Genomic DNA, 23,745 nt, shown 5'->3' with positions numbered 1-23,745 from the left:
CTCGTCCATTGTGATGTCACAGCTGTCAGAACATCAGTGTTCCGCTCATTCTTTTTTCTAAAATAAACAAATTCTCTCACTTTAACTGTCACTTTTTATAATCCTCCTGAGTCTTTTTATTACATTTGTATCGTTCTTTTTTTCTCTCATGTGCATTGGTCTCAAATTGTGTTCCTTTTCTTTATGTTGTCCTCGGTCTTATCAGTTTATCAATCAACTGAGAAGCACTTTAAACCACATTAACCTGTCTGAAAGGTCCTATATTCAATTAAAGTAAATTAAATTCAGTTCAATTCAATTCAGTTCAATTCAATTCAATTCAATGCCTTTATTGTCATTGCACAGCAGTACAACAAAATTGTGTGAACCCAGTGACTGATAACACATAAAAACAACAGACAACAGGGGTGGATTGGCCATTGGGAGTACCGGGATTTTTCCCGGTGGGCAGACCAACAATGGGCCGATGGCCGCCCGTTTTTTATTTATTTGTTCATTTAGTTTTTGCCATGGTAACTCTCCCGGCCCAGGGGCAGAGACATGCACCGGCTCACAGAGCTCCGCTGCAGCCTGCAGACACAGCAGAGGCCCATTGGCTTGTCTGTCTAAAGAATACCTGGCCCAGTGGCCCTATGATACCGAGGCCCAGGAGTCACACCCATGCATGTTCTAGTCCCCCCCCCCCCCCCTCGTCCAATCACCTTTAATGACAAGCAGTGAAGAAGAGAGAGCGAGTGAGAGAAACAACAACACACCAGCACATGAAAATCAAAGCGAGAATTACAAAATGGAGAATGCGGGTAAAAAACGAAAAGGCGGAGCTGAAACACGGAGAAAAGAAAAGAAAAGCTCTCGCGACCGACGCTGCTAAGAGCAATAAACTGTCAGAAATGTTAGCTGCTGAGGCTAACGTAGCTAGAGCTAACAGCAGTGGTTCCTCTCAGCAGCAGGTGAGTCAGAGTGAGGCTCCTGCTGCCATGGTGGTGCAGCAACAGGTTGAGGAAGACTCTCCACCATGTGGAAGTGGTGATACAGTCTTAAGCAGGTGTGATAAACACTCATTAAATGTTCAGAACAGTTACTTAACTGTCTAGTATGAATTTTACTTGACATAATAAATAGCAAACTCTGCATGGTGTGATGTGTTACAACTCATTTGGACAAAATTGAAGCTTCAGATAAACTTTTAAATACATGTTTTGCACAGAAGAAGGACTGTGGATTTTGTCCCCCTTCACTTGCATTGTAAGTTTATTATGAAGGGATCTTCTAATGCTCAGTATGAATGGGAGGAATGATTACAACAAGAAAATCTACAGTATCAGAGTTAATTTGACTATTTATTTCATGTGTTTATTGTTTAGGTCAGACTTGAAAAATTGAGAATCTATCCTTTAACCTTTGAAACTATTGCTGCAACCCAAAACAACAGAAATATTTAAAGCACCCATCAACATTTCCTTTGTCCTTTGTCATGTATCATCATTTACCATCTATATCTCCTCTCATTTACTGTCACCTCTGGACTATCAGAGGCCAAAAATGAAAAGAGAATGATTGTTTGAACTCAAAAGCATCTTATCGTCCTCAGAGAAACTGATTCTGAAGTTACCACAGAGGTTGGAAAGGAGCTGCATCCTCCCATCTCACCATATAAGCAGAACTAACTATTTTCACATCAATAATCCAGACACAGTACGAGCCAATAATAATCTATGATTAACAATGTTTGATCAATTATTTTGTCCAAAGTCAGAGAGAATTTCACTAAATACTAAATATGATTTTTTTTTTCATTTTAATTCAGTTTTCTTTTGTGGTGGAATTTGAATCATCGTCGACTTTTCTGAAATCTGCTTCATGGAAACTTTGAATTTGGATCAGATAAGAAAAAATGTATGTAAGCAAAGTGACATAATTCGTCTTCTGCTTCCCTTCCAGTATATGTTTAACAGCCCTTCCTGTGTCAGTAAGGATTCAAAAATAAACAATGAGTAAATGAGAAATTTCTTCTTCCTCTTTAGTCATATTGAAAATGAAGTCAGGTTCATGTTGCAAAAATGAGACTCAGCAAATTCAAAGACATTATGCGGCTCTTTAAGTTAGTTAATTTATCCTGGCTTTTAAATGTTGCAGTAAAGAAAACTGCCATCATTCAAATCTTAGAGAAGATCAAATGTATGGAAGCCTGGAGCGTTCATATCTTTAATAAAGTAGTATTTCTCATGTTTCATTCATCAATTACGACACAAATCTCGTTATGTCAAAATCACAAAATGTTTTATTGTGATATGCACATCTTATTTCTTTTTTTTTGTACAATCGTTAACCGTTGGAGAAGTCAGACGGAAGTGAGGATTTACGAGTGCTTCTTGACAAAGGTCAGGTACTCGTTGACGTCATCGGGTGAGCCGACCACGAAGGGCACCCTGCAGTGGAGACCCTCGGGCTGGACGTCCAGAACCCTCTGTGTACCAGTGGTGGCGATGCCTCCCGACTGCTCGATGAGGAAGGCGATGGGGTTGCACTCATACAGCAGCCTCAGCTTTAGGGGAGAGATTTTAGAGGAGAAAATAGATCAGTTCAATGATGTTGTTTTGTGTTTATGTGGTTTAGTCTAATTTAAAAGGGGTTAAAATATGAAAATAAACATATGAATAACTTGCACCAAACTTTTTTTGTGGACCCAGCAAATTTCTTTTAATCCATTTTGAGAGAATATATTAGAGGATTATGGCAAAAATGTCTAAGTGGTGTAACTATAAAACACCATATCAACTAGTTTGGCATGATCTTACATTATACATTTTCATATTAAATAAAGGTAATGGAATATAATTGTGCTAAATATTACACTTAATCTGGGGAATCATGTCATTTTGAAAAACCTGATGCTGCTTTTAAAACAATTTTTGCATATATTTTTGAATTGCTCATCTTGCCAAACCTAGTCAAAAAAAAATCTAATACAACCAATAAAGTAAAGCAAAGTTATAAAATACTACACAAAACAATAAGGTTGTAAGAAAACAGTAAATAGAATAAAATAAATTATAATAATGATAATAAATAACGAGGTATATAATAGTATAGACTGAACAGAGGGGTTCTTAGTCGAAGTATTTTCAGCTCCTCTCAGATCCTCTGGAGGATGTTCCAGCGACACCATCGAGAGAGCCGAAAGTTTTTGTTCTGCTTTGTGGGAACGGGCCTTCTGGTTCATACTCAAACAGAGAGGTGGTCTGGTGCGAGGCCATGTAATGCTATATAAACTAATAACTAACACATGATCAGTGTAAAGACTTTAATATAGTGTGCTCTCCTGTTGGTCTTATCAGCATTTACAGCTGATTTGTGGATTAATTGCAGCTGATTTATTATATGCTGAAATAAAGGGCACATTTAGCAGCACTTACCCTTCAGATAGCATCTAATCTGTAGCATATTACTGATAGTGGGTGAAAACCTCTTGTGTTAAAGACACTTAGAGGAGCTGAAAGGCAGGGTTGCTACGTCAAAACATCAGTTTGATTTCGATTCAGCATCAAGACTTCACCACGTCTGTACAAGGAAGTGCAGACTTCCACGTGATTGTTCTGAGACCTGGTCTCACATGTGTGGTTTGCTAAAAATATTCTCTCAAGGTAGCTGAGTTTACGCTGTTTCACTTCCTAAAAAGCACAGATTGATGTGTAGGTTAAAAACAAGCTGAAATGTGAAGGTTCTTATGGCTTTTTAAGCTACATATAGTCACAGTTTTTCTACTAAATTATAACTATTGCTTCTAGACTTCTAAAAAAAAAAGTTCTAATTAACATATAATCAATGTTTCTGCATATTTGTAACAACCATGTTAGTATGAATAAGGTCCAAACCACAGCTTTAAACACTCATTTAAGTACTGTTAAACATATACTAGCTTTCATAATACCTCTCATTGTATGAAACGCTAAGATAGAGCGTCAGTATTGGGATCTGGGTCATTTTTAGACATGCAGTGTGCAGAAGTGTTGCAGGAACATTGAGCTCAGACATAGCACAGTTTCAGGCTAATTCATAAAAGGGATGTAGGCTGTGGATCCATCTCAACCACAATTAGTCAAATGTTGTTACTATGAATTATTATCTCTAAGATGCATGGATCACTGAGTCACGATGACTCGAAGGGACACGGGTAAAAGGTTGTAGTTTATCTTTATGAGCAGCCTCGTCTATCTCTGTACAGTCTATGATGCAGGACGAGAAAAACACATCCGATCTCAGGTTACACTATCACACGATGTGAACACTGTGTAGTTCGTCATTCAAGAGGGTATGTGTGTCAGTTAAAGGCCAAAAAATCAGTGGCATGTGCTGCTGAGGCTCATAATCAGCAGCAGGCCGGCGATCATGGGCTTGAAGTTCTTACTATTTCAAGTCCGACAGAGTCACATTATTCGTCTGCTGCTGGCTGATTGTGCAACAGGGAAAAAAAGGGTAAATAACAGAGGCCTGTGTCTCTGATTGGACTGGGAGGGTGAGCTGCTGTGGCTCACTGTACAGCTCATGGTGCAATATCTGGCTCATTAATGTATCAGTTTGGCTTACTGATTCCAAACCTGACTTTGACTGGTGCATTATTTAAGGTTTACAAGTCTGGTTCACAAGTTTTTCTGCAAATTTTCTACATTAAAATTAAAGTTTATGTTGTGATGATAGCTCAAATCTGCCTATGTTTGTTTCTGTTATTCTGCTATTTTAAATACACTAAACTATGTCCTGTGATATCTATTTTTTAAGAATTCAGAGTACCATTATTTAAAGGAAAAGTTCAACATTTTGGTGAATATGTGCTTTCTTAGATGAAAAGATTGATGCCACTCTCATATTAGTACGGTAACCATGACGCTAGGGTCAGAAGCCTGAAAATAACCCCCCATAAAACCACAACATGCTGTTTTTGTAACGTTGTTTGGGTTTTATATGGATTAAACCAAGAAGATATATAATGTAGTGAAGTTAAGAAGAGCTGGGAGGCAGGGCTTGTTACCTCTAACCAGAGCTGGGAGGCAGGGCTTGTTACCTCTAACCAGAGCCAGGCTAGCAGTTTCCCCCTGTTTCCAGTCTTTATGCTAAGCTAAGCTAAGCTAACGTCTGCAGGCTGTAGCTTCATATTCACTTAACAGACTTAAGAAAGGTATTAATTCTCTCATCTATCTTTTGGCAAAGCGCAAATATCTCCCAAAATGTCAAACTACACCTTTAAACTATTTAAGGTGGACTGTAATGGTGGTGTTGGGTTTTTGTAGGCTGACTTGCTGGGTGGAGGAGTCAGTGGTTACCTTTCCCTTGGGGTTCTTCTCATTGGCGGGATACAGGAAGATGCCTCCATAACAGATGGTGCGGTGAACGTCTGAGACCATAGAGCCGACATACCGGGCTCCGTAGGGGGCACCGCCATCCTGAAGGGAGGGAGACCATATTTAAAATATTATTATGATACATATTTTTTAATTCTTATGTTATTTGCAACAACAAAGACACAAAAAGGACATACAGATAGGAAGGTAAGGGTGGATACAGATGCAAATTCTCGTGTAATATATTTATTGTGCATTTTGTGCAGTTGTCTCAAATAAACAATGAAGAATAAAAGGTTGACAACACTGTGTGAGTGAGTCTGGGCATAAAAGTGTTTTAATCATTGATATTTCTGGCAACAGTAAAAGTAGAAACAAACACAATGACTGGATGAATTAATAAATACATAAAAAGAAACAAATTGGATGAGAAAGAAGTTTCAATAAATCGTTATGCAACAATAACAACAATACTAGGAATAATAATAATGATGGCAAAAGGAAAAAAAGCAAAACTTTTAATGTAGTGTGTGTGTGTGTGTGTGTGTGTGTTTTCCTACTTGTGTTTTTCACATTTGAGATAATGCAGCGAGCAATGGTTTTGATTCTTGTTGTGTCTCATATTTGCAGCATCTGTCTGTAATCTGTAATCTGTAATCTATCTGTACAAATGTGTGTAAAGTGTTCATGGTTCCAATTATAGGTCCCAAAACTCTCAAGATCCCAGATTCGAGTTCAACCAAGCTCACAAATCATGTGGAAAAAAGTTTGTAGAACAATATGTTTGGTTTTTTCCTAATGTATTGATACTCTGTAATCTATCAGCATTCATATTACACTCCCTGCAGGATTGACAGTCGAAAATTTAGAAGACTTTGTTCAATATACATTAAAATCAGTCACAATGGTCACAAGTTTTCATGGTGGTTAAAGAAAATCAAAGCATCCACAGAAAACTCTCAAACCACTAATGCAGCAAAAATCAACCTGATCTCCTCTGTTCAGTATATAACTCTTTTTTTTTTTTTACCTAAATAAGACTTAACAGTATCTATTCAGGCTCATTAAAGCTTCTTATCTGAAGCGATATTTTATAATCGAGACGTGCAAAACAACCTCCAGTAAACAGAATCAGTAGTTCAATACACACACACACACACACACACACACACACACACACACACACACAGCAAGGAATCTACACTTATAAACATGGATGTTACATAATGTGGTCTTGTGTTTGGCCATTTAGACGCCATGAAAACAGAGCTTTGAAATGTTCATGGAAGCAATTAAAGCCTTTCATCATGAAATCCTTAAAAAAGTTGAAATGATTCAGAAAATGTCTGCATGTTCACACTAAACTTAATTATTTCTGCATGGTGAGTTAAAAAAAGAAACACTTAAAACCACACAAATATTTGGTTGAATTGGTGAAAAAGGAAACAATGTAAAGTCTGTGGTCTAAATGAATATAACACCATGTTCTGCTTGCATTGAGATGTATGTATGTTCAACTGTTTTCATTGTTTGACTAAGGTCATTTTAAGGTTTAGGTAGGTTTCTGCCATTTGACTCATGTCCTACTGGTCATGGTTTGGTCTTAATTTGAGCTCATCAAGAAATCAGGTCAAATATATACAGAGATCACTGCTAACCAAACAAATGCCTCAAAGCACAAGCCACTTGTTTGCATATATGGAAACCACAGTGAGTGATAAAGGTTGCATTAGCACATTAATTATTAAGTTAAAATGACTATACATAGAAAAGACCAGAGAGGAAGCTCATGTTAAAGTTGCAGCTTAAGCAGGTCAACTTTGCTCGGAGATCACGTTCTGTTTTGTTGTCATGACCTGCTGCTGCTGAGGAAAAGCTGAACAGCAAACATCTGACAGGTCAAAGTCCGTCTGCAGCAGCTAGAAATATATGTCAGCCTGGTTTAAAAAAAAATCACAAACACACTAAAACAGGCTGCCAAGAACTTCAAGATCACTCTTTGGATAGGAAATGTTCCAGTTTTCATAATGGTTTGATTTGTGGGTGTTATTTAAAGACCGTCTTTACTCCACACTCTAATGTTCAGCAGACTAAAGCAACAATGCAGAGTGGTGGACTTGCCCTGAGGTGAGCTCCGTGTTCAGACCGGCACAACGTGATGCAGAGTCATGTGCTTGCTGAGTCACATCCCACTCATCTTAACAGAGGGGTGTGTGCGTGTTAGCAAAGCAGTTCCTGAAAGCAGACCTTACAAAACTAGGCAACACTCACAAACACTGAAAAAAAACAACACATCCAGCTGCCAGAAGATGAGACAGCATGACACTTCCTAAAATAAAGGAAGAGAAAATGAAAAGCAAGGAGCTAGTAGCAAGAAATTGAGAGTTTTTGAGTATATGATCTGTGTGGAAAGAATCAGGTCCTAAATACTTATAATGAATCTGGATTCACTTGTCATGCATTATTAGCTTTATTTTTTTTTAGTTTGTAATCTAATATATTTATAAATTGATCCTCTCCTAAGACGTTCCTGCGACCGACCGACGCCTCATTACAAATACTGTCTGTGTTTATTAAGTGCATTAGTATTAGACAGCCATCTAGTGTTAAAATCACCTCAGCTATCAGCAAAAAAACCATAAAGTTAATCATTTGAATTTTTATAAAGACAATCAAACCCAGAAAGGTAAATGATCTGATTTTACATTCATGTTGAGACTCTGGCAGATGGTTAAAGTTTGGGAAGTAATTCAATGATTTGTGGTATATGTCAAAAACTGTGTAAAAAAAAGTAGCTAATATTATAATGTCTATTCTTCCTGATTGTACAGACCTGTGGTGGCGAGTTGCCAGCTGCAGTATTTTGTCTCAACAGGTGACTGACTGAAAACTGCTGTGTATTAGAGGACACCTGCTTTAGAAAAAAAAAGTAGCAAAGGTGCTTGATACCAAAAGCTGAAACATTTCTTTTAAGAAATGAAACCAACTTTACACTTAATTTGAACTTCCCCATGGGTTTACGCACATATGACTAATATTGTGGTTACTTATGCACTGTTCTGGGCATGACCGTTATGTGAAAAGTGGTATGATGATGATGATGATGATGATGATGATGATGATGATGATGAGTGTAATAGTTACTAATAGAGGATACAAAGGCAAATTTGTACAGTTTCACAGCTACCATTCCTCCACAATGTACTTATGACAAGCTGTAAAAGGCTCTGAAACAAAAATTATACTGGTATGAAACACTAAAGCTTAAAATTGACTTTGCCTGACATCCATTTACACACATTTTTACTGAACAACAACCTTTTTTTGCTTGTTTTGTAACACACTGTCAACTGCAGTTTGTGTATGAAAGCTGTAATGCTAATAAATCTACTGTTAAACAAGTTATTATGTTGTGTTAAGGAATACATTTAATGTCATAAAGGAAGACTGGAAAATAATGTAACCAAGCGAATGGCAGATTTAAACATATTTCGATGGAAATATTTGGAACATACAGACCTTTATGGACAGAAGAGGAAAAAAATGATGCTGCAAGAGTGGTTTGAAAAACAACACACTTTTAAGAGCCACATTAGAAGACTACATGTAGTGTTTAATACCCCAACATTTAAGTTTAAGTGGGGTGTTCCTTTAATCCCAGTACAGTTGAGGGCTCGCTAGTACCATGTTGTATACTGTATACAACTGTGGTCAAGAAGAGGCCTCAGAGAAGGACATTATGGTATTTCATACAAGCAGCATTTATCATAAATCCATATACTGATGACCAAACAAACTCAGTTGTCATCGTTTATGACTGTGATGAAAAAGTGCTGAGTGTGCATGTGCGGACATCAGAGTTTCCACATGAGAAGCTGCAGTTTCCTGATGAACAGGATGTTTCCTGCAGCAGCCACGTTGCCATCCTGCAGCTCAGCTGACCATGCAGCAGCTCCTCTTCCTGCCTGACCAAACTGTCACGCTCAACTGATCGTCAATCACACGTTTGGGACAGGATAGTTACTCTTTGCCCTCTCTGCCTGTGGTACATAAAGGATCTTTGCTATCTTAAAGCAAAGTTTTTACCCTCTTACACTTTGCTTCAACAATAAAGATACAAAATTGTTCCCTGTTAGTTACAATATCCGTGTCTGACATTTTATTTGATTGTCCATATCCTATCCTATGGTATGGTATGGTATGGTATGGTATGGTATGGTATTGCATCGTATCATATTGTATCGTGTCGTATTGTATCATATCGTATCACAGAGTGTATTAACAATCAGATATATTTCTGCTTGTGAGGAATATTTAGAGAGTTTAAGTCTCCTGTATTCTTAGGAGAAAAAAAGAGAATTTCTGTGCTACCAACCCTGTGAACTCTTTCTCCCAGAGCAAACGCTTCATTAGAACTCACATAATGAGTGTGAGTGGCCGATGTTGTTTAAAATCCAGCGTCAGGACAGAGTATGAAGTACAGTTGTGTGTCAGCAAAACAGATCTCTGCTGTGTTCAGCTTTAAGAGAACGTGAAGAACGTGATCAGTGTCACAACTTTGGCTCAAGTTAAACAGCTAGACTCGCATGTGTGTATGTCAGGTGTTTGTTTGGTCTGTAAGTTATTTAGTTATGAGATATGCTCTCACCTCAGGGTACTTCTTGTGCTTCAAGTACTCGTTGACGGAGGAGTGGAAGTATTTGGCGTAGCCCTCGTTCAGACTGTAGATCTTTCCTTTTGGCTTGATCTTCACATTTCTTTCAGTCAGGATGAACTCGCCAAGGGCCTGAAGAAGTCAAACACAAAGTATAGGTGTCACAATCCCAGAAAGAACATAACACAAGTCTGAAACAACTCTGTTTATTGAGTGAAAAAGGGGATTTGAAAGAATTGGCAACTATAAATCAGGGCAGCAGCAAATGGATTCAATGAGTAAAGGCTATAAAGAATGAAATGTATGAGATACTTCTTTGCTTAGTCATCAAAATCCTAATTTTAACTCCTCAGTTTTGAAAGAAAAACATATTAAAAACAACCTGTACATCATAAATAAAATAGTCCATTAGGAGTCTGCTATAAAGAAGTCTAGAACAAAAATTACTTTATCGTATCACAGCTATGGTGTAATGAAATACTGCCAACCCTACGTGTAATGAGATTATTGACATTGAGGAGAGCAGAAACAACATTTTTCTCTTCAGGTCTCAAGAGTGCTTTAGTGGTCTTTGAATGGTTTGTCTGGGAATTAAGAGCACCAGAGTCAGGTGTCCTCAGCATTGAGGCATAACAACAACAAGATTACTAGCAAACATACACTGAACCTTTTTATCCTGAACAACTAAAGCTGATTTTCCACAGTCAAAGTCCTAGAACTGGTTGTTGCCTCTGAGAAAAACAATACGACATGTACGGCAAGTCCTTGTGTGAGTTAAAAACACAAACAAAACGTAGCCGGGGGTTTAGCTTTGGTCATTTTATATAATATAATGATTTATACAAGGATGGCGCACTCTGTCATGCCAAATAAAAAAGGGATTTATGTGCCTTTACAGTCTGCTTCATCCCTGCTTGTCTTGTGAAGATGTGCAGCATAGAGGAAATGATTGACAGGAAAAATATCTGTTGTCTCAAATAAAAGCAGCTACAGGGCAATAAAACTATATAACAGTAAAGAAAAGACCGTAAGAGAATCTGTGAGTGACATAGTATCTCATCCGTTCCTGTCATTTTACAATCTCAGACTACTTTGAACAGCCAGATCTTGAATGAAAAGTAGAGGTGTTTAATTGTAGTGACAATGATGTACTCACAGGGTCCAGCATGAAGAAGTTGACGCCAGCGCCGGTGCTGAGGGCGACCAAGGTGGCGCTGCCGTACAGGGCGTAGCCTGAACACACAATCTGGTTGCCCTTCTGCAGGGCATCTTTATCTGTTGGTTCCTCTTCTGTTACCTAAACATCAGGAAGGAGGAGAAAAACATGAACACTGACATCCTTCACACTGTCCTGCAGATGCCACTTAAAGAGGAGAGTATACCTTCAGATGGATGATTGTATGCAAAGAGGAAACAGTAATTATGGTTCAATCAATGACAATAATGAAGGTGCTGAATTGGACCTCGTAACATAAGTGAACCTCAGCAGAAAATCTAATATCATTAATACATTCCCACTTGAAATAACAAATGAGGAAATTCAGGGTAAGTAAGTATGTAATAAGAAAGAAAAAGTAGTTATGGTAGAGTATTGTATACTCGCTATACTTGATGATACTGCTCAAGTGTTTCAGTCTGTCTGTATATCTGTAAAATTAAGTTCACAATGAAAATATACAAAATGAAACAAAGCAAAATAGAAATACAAACAATACAATACAAAATGTAATTATTCTATCAAGCCAAAATGTTTGTGAGGATCTTTTACATTTGCAGCTTTGTGTTGTTATATATTTAATATGTGAAAGTTACATTGCAAATAACACAGATTATGCTTCTGCAATTAAATGACTATGATTTACTACAATCACGTATTAGTTGCACATCAGCTCCATCTTGTGCCTAAAATGTGTTACTGCACATTCAAACTGTGAATTTACACAAACATCCAAATAACCATAAAACTATCCTGACCTCCACAGGGTCACAGTTTTAAAAAGTGTTATAAATGTAATTCTGTATTAATTGTTGTCATTCAGAACACAGAATAACATCAGCATCACTATATCTGTTTGTTTCTTGTTTTCCCCTATCCCCTCTTTTGTATACTGCTGAATTGTAAAAGTAAAATTACACAAAAATCAAACGTACGTAAACACATTCAGAGGAGTGAATATTAACAGTGATCCATCATCAACAGACAGCATTTAAAACAGTTGTAAACACATCACTAAATTTAAACAGTTGAGTTTAAAGTGAAGTAAGGACAGTTTTGCTGCAGGGGTTTTGTTTCCTGTTTGTTAACCATGTGAGGATTTTCTATTGTTCTATTGCATAACTTTAAAAACGTATTAGTTAGAACTTATTAAAAAATAACTTTCATCTTTTTACTCAACAGCAGCAAATATTTAAAACATTTTGATACCAAACTACCATTTCCAGTGACTGCATGCTTTGTGTGTCATCGCACTGACCCGTTTGTAGATGGCAAATATGGTGCCGATTGAAGCCAAACAGTCGATGTTACTGGAGCCGTCCAGAGGGTCAAAACAGACCACGTACTTTCCCTGGGAGGAAATGAAGAAGAAATAAGAGATTATACAGACCTTAATTGAAGAAGAAAACTGATCTGACATTTACAGGACACAGATGAAAGGCAGGTTGATGCTTTTAATTCAGCTGCACAATAAATTGACATTAGTGTGACATGAAGCAGTTTATCAATGTAGAATAAGAACAAGCTTCCTTTATAATTATTGATCAGGGCTTCACAATTATGACTAAACTGATCATTTTGATTACAGTTTGAGATCCTGATCACAATGTTGCTGCACAATTGTTTTCCTCAGTAATTTGAAAACAAAATGATTCTCCTTTATTTATCTTTTGAACAGCATGCATTTATCCGTTTGCTGCCACAGAGTGCATTCTTAATGAAATGAAATGTACCAACTAATACCACTAATATAATCATTTCTCTGTAGTTGGCTCTTTCTAGTTTCTCTAGTTGTCCGTTTGGTTTTCTTCTGTATAATAATATGAATCCTCTAGTTCTCTAGTTAGCTCTGTTCTCTTATGTGCTACATGTGTTTCTCTAGCTTCAAGAAAATGTGTTAAGGTGTTCATGACAATTTAATAAATAAAATGACAATTTAAATAGAAATGTGAATGTTTTTCTGTGTTGATATACACATAAAACTGCAGCACAGCTTTGATTTTTTATTTTTAATAACAGAAGCAACTCATAACATTTCTTCACCAGATAGAAAAATAAATCATAAATCAAAGACATGATGACGTTCATCCAGCACAGACTCACATGTGTTGATGTGTTTTACATCTGACGTGAAGATTAACATAAACACACAGGAGGAAATAGCAACTCTAAATTTATAAATGTTCAAGAATTAAGAAACAGAAAGATAAAGATGACACCCATGAACAACCCTTAAAATCCACAGTTCAATGTGAGTCTTTTTTTATACATATAAATGAAGATCGATCTACACAATCTTCAGGTAAATACTTTTTGTAATTTTTGGCTGCTGTAATTTAAAATGGACCTGGAAAGAGAAGTGAAAATAGTGTCTCGCATTAATTTCAGTAAAGGAAGATGGTTGAGTTCTAATGGATAAAAGAAAGATTTAACAGTCAGTAGTTTTCTTTGATTCATGACACACATGGTAAAGAAAGAACAGGTGAATTATTACATCAGCAGTCTCACTTTGGACCATTATGTACTGTCAAAGTTTTTCTATTTTAAAAAGAAATCCTTTTGTAAAATACCATTTGAGAAAGTTAACTTATTTACTTTAAAAACTTTACAATTAAAACATCAACAGTAAATGTTGAATTCACAACATTTACCTATAAAAACTGATAGTGACAAACATAAATCTGTAAATCTAATTTTCCCCTCAAATCTCACAAACCTTCCTCAACATCACAGTTAACTCTCTGTTTAACAGATTTTGATATCAGTGGTTTTAGCATCACCAGCTGGTCCAAGGTTAAAATAAGGGAAGAGTTTCTCAGTGAAAGTGTCTCTGTAAGTGTAGATGTGAGTCTTGTCTTGAGGGTTGTAGAAAGACACCTGCCCCCTGTCATAGTCCAGCTGGACTCTGATCCTCTGGAGACTCTTCTTCACTCTGACAGTCTCACCAACAACATCAGTGTATTCTCCACTGTCATAGGATAAACACCAAAATCCATATTCTGGTGTAGCATCTACATCTCCCTTCCTGTCAGCTGACTCTTTAGCCAAACCTGCATTCCAGTCAGGATAGTCTCCCACCTCCACCTCCCAGCTGTGTTTCCCTGAGCTGAAGCCCTCAGACCCCAGAACATCTGCATACCCTGTATTTCTCTCTGGATTATCAGGGAGCTGCTGATATGTGACTCCATGTCTCACACTGGTCAGATCATCAGACAGGTAGAGACTGCAAGCTGCAGTGTTTGGGTCCAGAATGACAGGACTGAAGTGGACCTTCTCCTTCATCTTCTCCCAGACTCTGAAGGACAGGTTGCCCAGGTGTTTGGCCTCATCTATCAGCGCTCCTGAGACCAGCTGTGGATCTGACAGTGAGCTCTGGGCTCTGGCTCTGGTCTGAGTGGGTTTATAATTGCTGAGGAATGACACGTGTTTCTGCAGGTCTTCTTCAACAGCAGAGATACTGTCTGACAGAGAGGAGATCTGCTCCTGAATCCTCTTCATCTCTCTGCTCATAGTCTTCCTCTTCTGCTCCTCTTCCTCCCTCAGAGCTGCCAGTCTGGACTCCTCTTCCTCTTTCAGGAACTGGTGGAGCTTGTTGAACTCTGCTCTGATCTGCTTCTCTGTGGACAACAGCTGCTTCTTGGAGTGTTCAATCATTTCATTGTATGTTTTCTCCACTTGTTTGTATTTGTTCCTCTTGTCCTGTAGAGGCTTTAAGTCAGATTTCAGCTGGTCCTTCAGGTCACTGACTGCTTGTTCTACAGGAACCACCTTGTGACCGTGGTGGTGAGAAAACTCACAAACAGGACACACAGCTCTCTGTTCATCTTTACAGAACCAATAAGGGACTTCTGGATGTTTATGACACACCACCTCCTCCTTTTCTACTTCTGTCTTAGGCGAATCATTATTCTGGTTCTTAACAAAGGAGTCAGCGAGGTCTTTGAGAGAAAGGTTGATGGATGGATAATCCTTTGAAGATTTTCTTTTACAAATGGGACAGTTTTTGTTTTTAGTTTGTTCCCAAAATTGTTGCAGACAGCCTGAACAGAAGCTGTGGCTGCAGCTCAGAGACACAGGATCTCTGAAAGTCTCTGAACACACATGGCAGCTCAGGAAATTTTCAACAAGAGCAATTTTCTCAGCCATCTGATATCCAAATTTTCTTCAAGTTGCAGACTCACCAAGTTACAGTCCCTTCAACTTTCTCCGTTGAATCCTCCAAATGTTTGTTCTTCAGTAGAAATGTCGCTCTGTAATGTAATGCCGTCTGCGATCTGTTCAACAATGTAAATCTGCGTTAAGTTTCATTTCCTCGTTTTGCAGGTGGTGAAATTATTTAAATGAAACTTCAATTTGATGGTGTCACCACTAGATGGTGCTGTTTCTATGTTATAGATGTTAAAGGAATACTTAGCCAAAAAACCTGCTGTATGTTTTGACTATCAAACACTGAAAACGACCATGTTTGAAAAGTTTATGTGACAGAACATTAATTCACAACAACTTTGTTAGCCATTAAACAGTTAAAGTCATGTATCGAGGTAAAGTGATAAACATTTGCTGGTCTCAGCTTCTTAAATATGGTCTGCTACTTTTCTTTGTTTTGCATCACTTTAAATTGAATGTATTTGGGTTTTAAGAAGTTTGGACACAATTAACTATTTTAAGGTTGTTTCTTTTTATATATGACAGTCACAAACTTTTAAAGTCCATTATCCTCCGACATTTAACACATAACATTTTAATGTCTGTCTCTCTCGTTCTCTGTCATCTCTCAACTACCACTGTCCAGTAAAGGCATACAATATCTAAAAATATACTAAGAAAGAATTACAAACATAGAAAAAAGGTAATTTAAACAGCGTCATCTTGTTAGTTGGGGTTGTAGATAAAATATTAACTTACTGGGTGGCCTTTTTAGTTAATTCTGATTAAGTTATGACTTGTCTGAAAGTAGCAGTAGTCAAGTGAATTATTCAATAAGCAATAATATTAATTTAGCAGATATGAGGACTGTATAGTCATATGTCAAGGCAGCATTCAAGTCTGTGAGAACTTATTTTAGTTTTTTACTGTATTCATGACTTCATTTATGAGTGTAGTATCTTATATGTTTTGTGTTATAATTTGCTCCACTAAAAGCAACCAGCTGAATATGTTGTGTTATTACTGTTACTCTTAACTAACAGCTCGTTTACAGCTTTTAAAATCCACAATTCAACGTGAGGGTCAGGGTTGGCAGTCACTCTTTTTAAATATTATTAGAAAAGAAGATTGATCGTATTTTTAAGTGATTTTTATTTTTTATTTTATTGACTATGTTAAATCAATGAATAAAAATGTACACAGATTAAAAGATAACAAAAATAGTCATAAATTGCAGTTCCAACTGTGATCTACATAATTTCAGGTCAGTATTTGATGGACTTCCTTCAATTTTCTTGCAATTTTGGGTCACTGAATTTTAAACTGAACCTTGAGGAGTGAAATAAAAAACTGTGTCTAATTAATTTCAGAAAAACTTGTCGTGAGTTTAAGTATCACAATGTAGGAAGAGGGTTCAGTTTGTTCTCATGGATAAAACTGAATAAATATATTGAAAAGATCTGAGTCAGTATTTATCTGTGATTCAGGCTAGACATGGAAAATAAATATTAGATGAATTATAACATCAGCTTTTCCTGTTCAGTCCATTCTGCACTATAAAAATGTTTTATTATTTCAAAAACAAAACATTTGTTAAAGGTTGTCATATACAATTATATATGCATTTGGAGACATTAATCCTGAATTTTCAGCTTAAAATAATTAAATGTGACAAAAATATGAATGTAGATCCAATTATCTCCTTAAATCCTCATAAATCACATCTCACAAACATTCCTGAACATCACAGAGAAATCTCAGTTTGACAGATTTTGATATCAGTGGTTTTAGCATCACCAGACTTTTCAATACTGAAATAAGGGAAGAGTTTCTCAGTGAAAGTGTCTCTGTAAGTGTAGATGTGAGTCTCGTCTTCAGGGTCATAGAAGGACACCTCCCCCCTGTCATAGTCCAGCTGGACTCTGATCCTCTGGAGACTCTTCTTCACTTTGACAGTCTGACCAACACCATTAGTGTATTTTCCACTCCGATACAGTAAACACCAGATTCCATATTCTGTTGAAGCAAATATCTTTCCCTTCCTGTCAACTGACTCTTTAGCCAAACCCACATTCCAGCCAGGGTGGTCTTCCACCTCCACCTTCCAGCTGTGTTTCCCTGAACTGAAGCCCTCAGAGCCCAGAACATGTGTATACTTAGTGTTTCTCTCTGGATTATCAGGGAGCTGCTGCTTTGTGTCTCCATATCTCACACTGGTCAGATCATCAGACAGATGGAGACAGGGGTCTGCAGTGTTTGGGTCCAGAATGACAGGACTGAAGTGGACCTTCTCCTTCATCTTCTCCCAGACTCTGAAGGACAGGTTGCCCAGGTGTTTGGCCTCATCTATCAGCGCTCCTGAGACCAGCTGGGGATCTGACAGTGAGCTCTGGGCTCTGGCTCTGGTCTGAGTGGGTTTATAACTGCTGAGGAATGACACTTTGTGTTTCTGCAGGTCTTCTTCAACAGCAGAGATACTGTCTGACAGAGAGGAGATCTGCTGCTGAATCCTCTTCATCTCTCTGCTCATAGTCTTCCCCTTCTGCTCCTCTTCCTCCCTCAGAGCTGCCAGTCTGGACTCCTCTTCCTCTTTCAGGAACTGGTGGAGCTTGTTGAACTCTGCTCTGATCTGCGTCTCTGTGGACAACAGCTGCTTCTTGGAGTGTTGAATCATTTCATTGTATGTTTTCTCCACTTCTTCATATTTATCCCTCTTGTCCTGTAGAGACTTTAAGTCAGATTTCAGCTGGTCCTTCAGGTCACTGACTGCTTCTTCTACAGGAACCACTTTGTGACTCTGGTGGAGAGAAAACTCACAAACAGGACACACAGCTCTCTGTTCATCCTCACAGAACCAATAAGGGACTTCTGGATGTTCATCACACACCACCTCCTCTTTTTCCTTTTCTTCCTCCACTTTAGGTGAATCATTAATGTGGTTCTTGGCAAAGGAGTCAGCGAGGTCTTTGAGAGAAAGGTTGATGGATGGATAATCTTTTGAAGATTTTCTTTTACAAATGGGACAGTTTTTGTTTTTAGCTTGTTCCCAAAATTTCTGCAGACAGCTTGAACAGAAGCTGTGGCTGCAGCTCAGAGACACGGGATCTCTGAAAGTCTCTGAACACACATGGCAGCACAGGAAACTTTCAAGAAGAGCAGCTTTCTCAGCCATTTGATCTGATATCCAAATTTTGTTGCAGACTCACCAAGTCACAGTTTTCTTTGTTAAATCCTCCAAATGTTTGTTCACTTGTAATGTAATGTCGTCTGCGATCTGTTCAACAATGTAAATCTGTTTTCAGTTTCATTTCCTCTTCTTTTTGGTGGCGAAATTATTTCAACAAGTAAACTGACGCGTTTTAAACAGATATTAGGTGATAGGATCTTCTGTATACAGATGTGATTCTTTACCAAAAAAATTATAGATCTAATACAGTGCCCGTACAAAATCTGCCACAGCGCTATCAATCCACAGCATTTCTATTTCTGACGGAGCAGTTTCTAAATCACGTGAAGCTCAACAGAGCAGATTGCACCAGATAGGAAGTCACACACATAATAGGTATAATAAAACTAGAGTGCACTCTTAATAAAACTTCCGCCTTTCAAAATAAAACAACCCGTGTTGCCTCCCGATTGTATTTCAGTAACAAACACGAATAAAACAAACCGATAAAGACATCATCTAACTACGTAGCCTACTGACACATAATATAAGCACAAAAAACAAATAAAAAAATGTGTGAAAGTTGACAAAATCGGACCTTTTAGTTGTGCGTCTACTACAATAATTACGGTAGCCTAAAGGCACTCGTTCGGATTGTATTGGGCAGCCGCCCAGCCGCAAATAGTGTATTAACAACTTCATTTTTTAAGTGACTTCCTTCAATTTTCTTGCAATTTTGGGTCACTGAAATTTAGACTGAACCTTGAGGAGAGAAATTAAAAACAGTGTCAATCATGGATACAACTGAATGAAGATAATGAAAAGATTTCAGACAAGTGATTAATGATAAACATGGTAAATATAGCCTATAACAGATGCAATTATTACATCAGCGTTTCCTGTTTGGTCCATTTTGCACATTAAAATATGTTTTATTATTTCAAAAAGAAAACATTTGTAAAAAGTTTGAATAGGCTACTCATGCATTTGTAGAGGTTAATGCCAGGACACTTTCCAGAAGAGCAATTTTCTCAGCCATTAGATCTGATATCCTGATCTGATTTTCTTTAAGTTGCAGACTCACCAAGTCAAAGTCCCTTCAACTTTCTCTGTTAAATCCTCCAAATGTTTTTTCTTCAGCAGAGATTTCAATCTGTATTGTAATGGTGTCTGCGATCTGTTCAACAATGTAAATCTGCTTTCAATCCTCTACCATAGATATTTTGCTCTCACTATTTTGCGTGACTTCAACAGAAGTTCAAATAACATTAAGCCAGCTCTAATTGGTTGGCACTAGTGACGTCTATGGGTATGGGGTCTATCTCAAGTCTTGATTGATGTTTCCTTGCTCCTAGGGCCTCACCTGAACCGGATGTTATTCCGAGCCACCACTTTGACGGCCGTCCTAAATCTCTTGTTTCGGCTCCTATAGGATCGAGGGGCTATGATCGAGTAAACACGATAGGAGCCTACTCGGAAGTCTTTTACCGGCCGACACGCCCCTTTATTTATTAATTGGCCGCTGCAACTGATCAGACTGATCGGATAAAATCACTGCAGTTTGACACCAAAATTGAGACAGATCAAATGAACTCATCATTCCCAATCCCAAGTGTTGTATTTTATTTGTTTTCTGATTTACCATCTAGTTAAACATCTGTTAATTGTCAGTCTGATCAACAAAAGAACCATGAACAACTTTCTTAATTTATTACAGAAAGATGTTTCTGTTATTTCTCCCATTAACTGTTATTATGGATGGATATTATATGTTTTCATGGATAAAATTAATATATATAAATAGAGATGAAAAATAACATATTCTTTGTGCAGGATAGCATAGACTACACAGTAAGAATGCAGGTTTTTATCCAGGTGCAGGTGTTTGTTAAACTGGTATTATAAAATGCTGATCTGCCAGTCATGACTGTGCAATTATTTTAGTATTTTTAGTACAGTGCTTATATGTGCAGACACAAACTCCAGCTCTCCACTAGATGGTGCTGTTTCTGTGTTACAGATGTTAAAGGAATACATCAGAAGCCTTCTGTATGTTTTGACTGTCAAACAGTAAAAGTGACCATGCTTGAAAAGTTTATGTGACAGAACATTAATTCACAACAAAGAGTCATTTATTGTGGAAATGTGATAAACATTTGCTGGTCCCAGCTTCTCAAATATTGCTTCTCTCCTTTGTTTTGGATCTCTGTAAGTTGAATACCTTTGTGTTTTGGATAATTTGAAAGTTTAATGAATTCCTTATCCAGAGATCACATCATGACCTGTCAGTAAAACATATTTGTGTATTCCTGGATAAAATTCTTATCCAGTACAGCTTTAACATAAAAAAAATCTCAGCACTCACCCTCTTGTCTTTGGGAGTGACGATGAGATCCTTGTCCTCCTCAGACACCATGCAGCATGTACCGTAGGAGGACTGCAGCATGTTGACCATCAGGTCATTGGACAGCACATCCAGCTTCTTCTGATCGTCCCCTGTCACATTCACAGAGCCCGCCATGCCCTGCCTGCATGGACCAATCATTAGCCAGACTTCACACACTATCACACACTACACTCAAATGGCAGACAAATTACTTTCCCACAAAAGTCTAACCTTTCATTAGGGGGAGGCAATAAAGGAAAATTGATCATAATTTTCAAGTTTCCAGTTAAATAAAGATGACCACTGTAGTGGACTTGAACTGGTTATCACATGTCAAGGGTGCATTTTCTTTGTGAATACCAAATCTTCACTTGGTTTCAAACGATGTTGGCTGGTGTTTGATTACATAATTTCTGTACCAACTTAATAATGATCCATTCTTTAGGAGTTGGCTGGTTTCAGTAAATAATCTTGCTGTTATTTGATTTAAGTTCTGCCTTTGGCACTGTGGACCATTACACCCTCCTACAACATCTTGAGAACTTTATTGATCTCAAGGAGCTGGTGCTGTTTTGCTTGAGTAATAAAACACAAAGCATTACATACAATAATACTATGCCTTCCTGCTGGTCAAATATGGTGTCCCACAAGGATCAGTACTCAGTCCACCTATGTTTCATTACTTGTTGCCTATGGGTCACATTTTCAAAAAACACAACATAATGTATCACTGCTGTGCTGATGACACACAAATATATCTTCCTGTAACCCTCCTCTCAGCTGATTAATTTTAGAGATGTGTTTGTCAGAAGTCCATCACTGGATGTGCAGTAATTTCCTGAATTTAAATGCACACAAGACCAAAATGCTGCTTGTTGGTTCAGCTACATTCCTAACGCTTTTTTCAGACTTTTCTATTCATCTTGATGGCTGCACAATTTCTGTTAAGTTCTGGGAATAGGTTTGGATCCATCTCTTACATTTGAGCCACACTTCAAATGCTGAAATGCTCATACTTGCCTTCATTACATCTAGAATAGATCACTGCACTGCAATGGCGTACCTAAGACAGCAAGGAAAAGGTCTTCAACTGGTTCAGAACGCAGCTGCCAGAGTCCTCAGAAGGTCTAAAATTGGATCATATAACATTGGTACTTATACAGGCTCCTTCATATATCTCCAGCCTTATCATTCTGTCATGTACGTTCCCTTGGTGCAGGTTACTTAATTGATCCTGGATTTCATGAGACCACTTTAGGTGGTTGTGCTTTTTCCCTCTGAGCTCCACTTTTTTGAAATAATGTACACTGCACATTCAGGAGCCAAGCTCCGTTGATAGCTTGCAATCCAGGTTGAAAACATTCTGTTTAGGATGTCATTCCCTAATTTCACTGACTGGGGACCCAAATCACTAACTGTTTTCCTCCTTGACATGTAGCTACTCCAACCCTGTTATATGATCTCTGATTTAATAAATTAATGATGATGCCTTTAAGAGTAGAATATTCAACTCCAAAAGGTCCAAAAAGAGTTAGTGACGGATGTATTTGTTACAGTGTCTGTGTTTGTTACAGTTTGGTTTGCAGACTAAGAGATGGTTCTTCCTAAGAGGTTCAACTCAGAAACAAAAGCTATTAAGCCTCAGTGAATTCACACAATTGTCCATAATAGTGACTGCTCTCCAATGCCAATCCTCTCAAAAAAGAACAAATTATTCTGTCACTTTTCAACAATCACAAAATATTGTGCAATCTCAATTTTGATAGGGTACCTTTTACTAAAAAGCTGCACATTGTTACATCACCTCTAGACAGGGGTGTTGAAATGCACCTGAATCTCACAACGTTCATTGTCTTGCTCACAATACAGCAGCAGAACTTGTACTCCAAAAGGTTCAATCATATCAAGTCTATTGCCCCCATGTTTGATAAATGTTGATATCAGAACTAAAATTCTTTAACTTATGAACACAAACACAGCCTGAACTTTAGGATCACTCTGTGCTCCTCACTCAAGTGTAGGAGAGAAGCAAAATGTCAAACATCCATGTTGAGCAAGAATCGCCATGACTGCTGTTCTGCAGCTGACCTTGACCTCTGACCTCTCTCTGCAGGGCTGCAAGCAACACAAGACTCACAGTGTTCAATAATATCACATTATTTAACGAAAAGATTGCCACAACAGCTTTGTTTTGATCATATCCATTACTTTTAACGAAGCCGTTACCTAACCGTGCATACAGCAACTAAAAATAATATCACTGATCCCCACTGAGCCTGTTTGAGCCCCTCCGTACTTACAAGTGGGCCAGTCCTGCCTTGCGCACAGCAGAAGAAATGGCTTTGATGGACGTCATGATGGAGTTGATGAGCTGGGTCAGCTCACCAGTCGATCCCTTGGCCTTACGGCCCGTCTCCATGACAAACCGGGTCAGGGTCCATACGTCCGTGTCAAATGCAGACTGGTCCGACATGCTGAGTCCTGGTCCCTCCTGGAAGGCTGCAGATTTCGTGTGTACTGGGAGAAGGACGGACAGTAAGTGGGCTCCCTCACTACCAGCCAAATCCTTTTCATTCCCAGAGCCATGACAGCAAGCCAGATGATCTATTTGAGTTCAGCCAAATGGAAGAGTGTGTGTGTGTGTGTGTGTGTGTGTATTTGGAGATGGAGGGAGGGGGGGCGGGTGTCAGGTGACAGCTATAGAGACCGGCACAGTTTAATTCTGCACAAGACAAGAACCTCTCAACTCTTTTTATTCATTTAGTGTAAACATTTGCAACATGTTAGAAAACAGAAGATGTAATTTGGTAACAAGAGGTCTGTGCTAACAATTGTCAA

The 23,745-nt window shown here is 38.1% G+C and overlaps 3 protein-coding genes across 3 annotated transcripts; all 3 read right to left on the bottom strand.

Moving 5' to 3' along the window:
* Window positions 1-2,258: 2,258 nt before the first annotated feature.
* On the bottom strand, window positions 2,259-23,452 carry fbp2 (fructose-1,6-bisphosphatase 2). Its single transcript, XM_053326093.1, has 7 exons — window positions 23,208-23,452; window positions 20,887-21,049; window positions 12,447-12,560; window positions 11,150-11,278; window positions 9,988-10,125; window positions 5,322-5,441; window positions 2,259-2,545 (listed from the first exon to the last, which is right to left on the bottom strand). Exons 1-7 carry the CDS (start codon window positions 23,378-23,380, stop codon window positions 2,360-2,362), a joined length of 1,023 nt encoding a protein of 340 aa, XP_053182068.1. The 5' UTR covers window positions 23,381-23,452; the 3' UTR covers window positions 2,259-2,359.
* On the bottom strand, window positions 13,416-15,494 carry LOC128365379 (nuclear factor 7, brain-like). The gene has a single exon (XM_053326090.1). The coding sequence runs from the start codon at window positions 15,353-15,355 to the stop codon at window positions 13,955-13,957; it is 1,401 nt and encodes a 466-aa protein (XP_053182065.1). The 5' UTR covers window positions 15,356-15,494; the 3' UTR covers window positions 13,416-13,954.
* LOC128365378 (nuclear factor 7, brain-like) lies at window positions 17,005-18,545 on the bottom strand. Its single transcript, XM_053326089.1, has one exon. The coding sequence runs from the start codon at window positions 18,525-18,527 to the stop codon at window positions 17,100-17,102; it is 1,428 nt and encodes a 475-aa protein (XP_053182064.1). The 5' UTR covers window positions 18,528-18,545; the 3' UTR covers window positions 17,005-17,099.
* Window positions 23,453-23,745: the final 293 nt, after the last annotated feature.

This window comes from Scomber japonicus, chromosome 9 (assembly GCF_027409825.1).
Source record: "Scomber japonicus isolate fScoJap1 chromosome 9, fScoJap1.pri, whole genome shotgun sequence".
NCBI classification, from domain to species: Eukaryota; Metazoa; Chordata; class Actinopteri; order Scombriformes; family Scombridae; genus Scomber; species Scomber japonicus.
The sequence above is the reverse complement of the archived record's forward strand: the minus strand, read 5'-3'. Positions and strand labels throughout refer to the sequence as shown.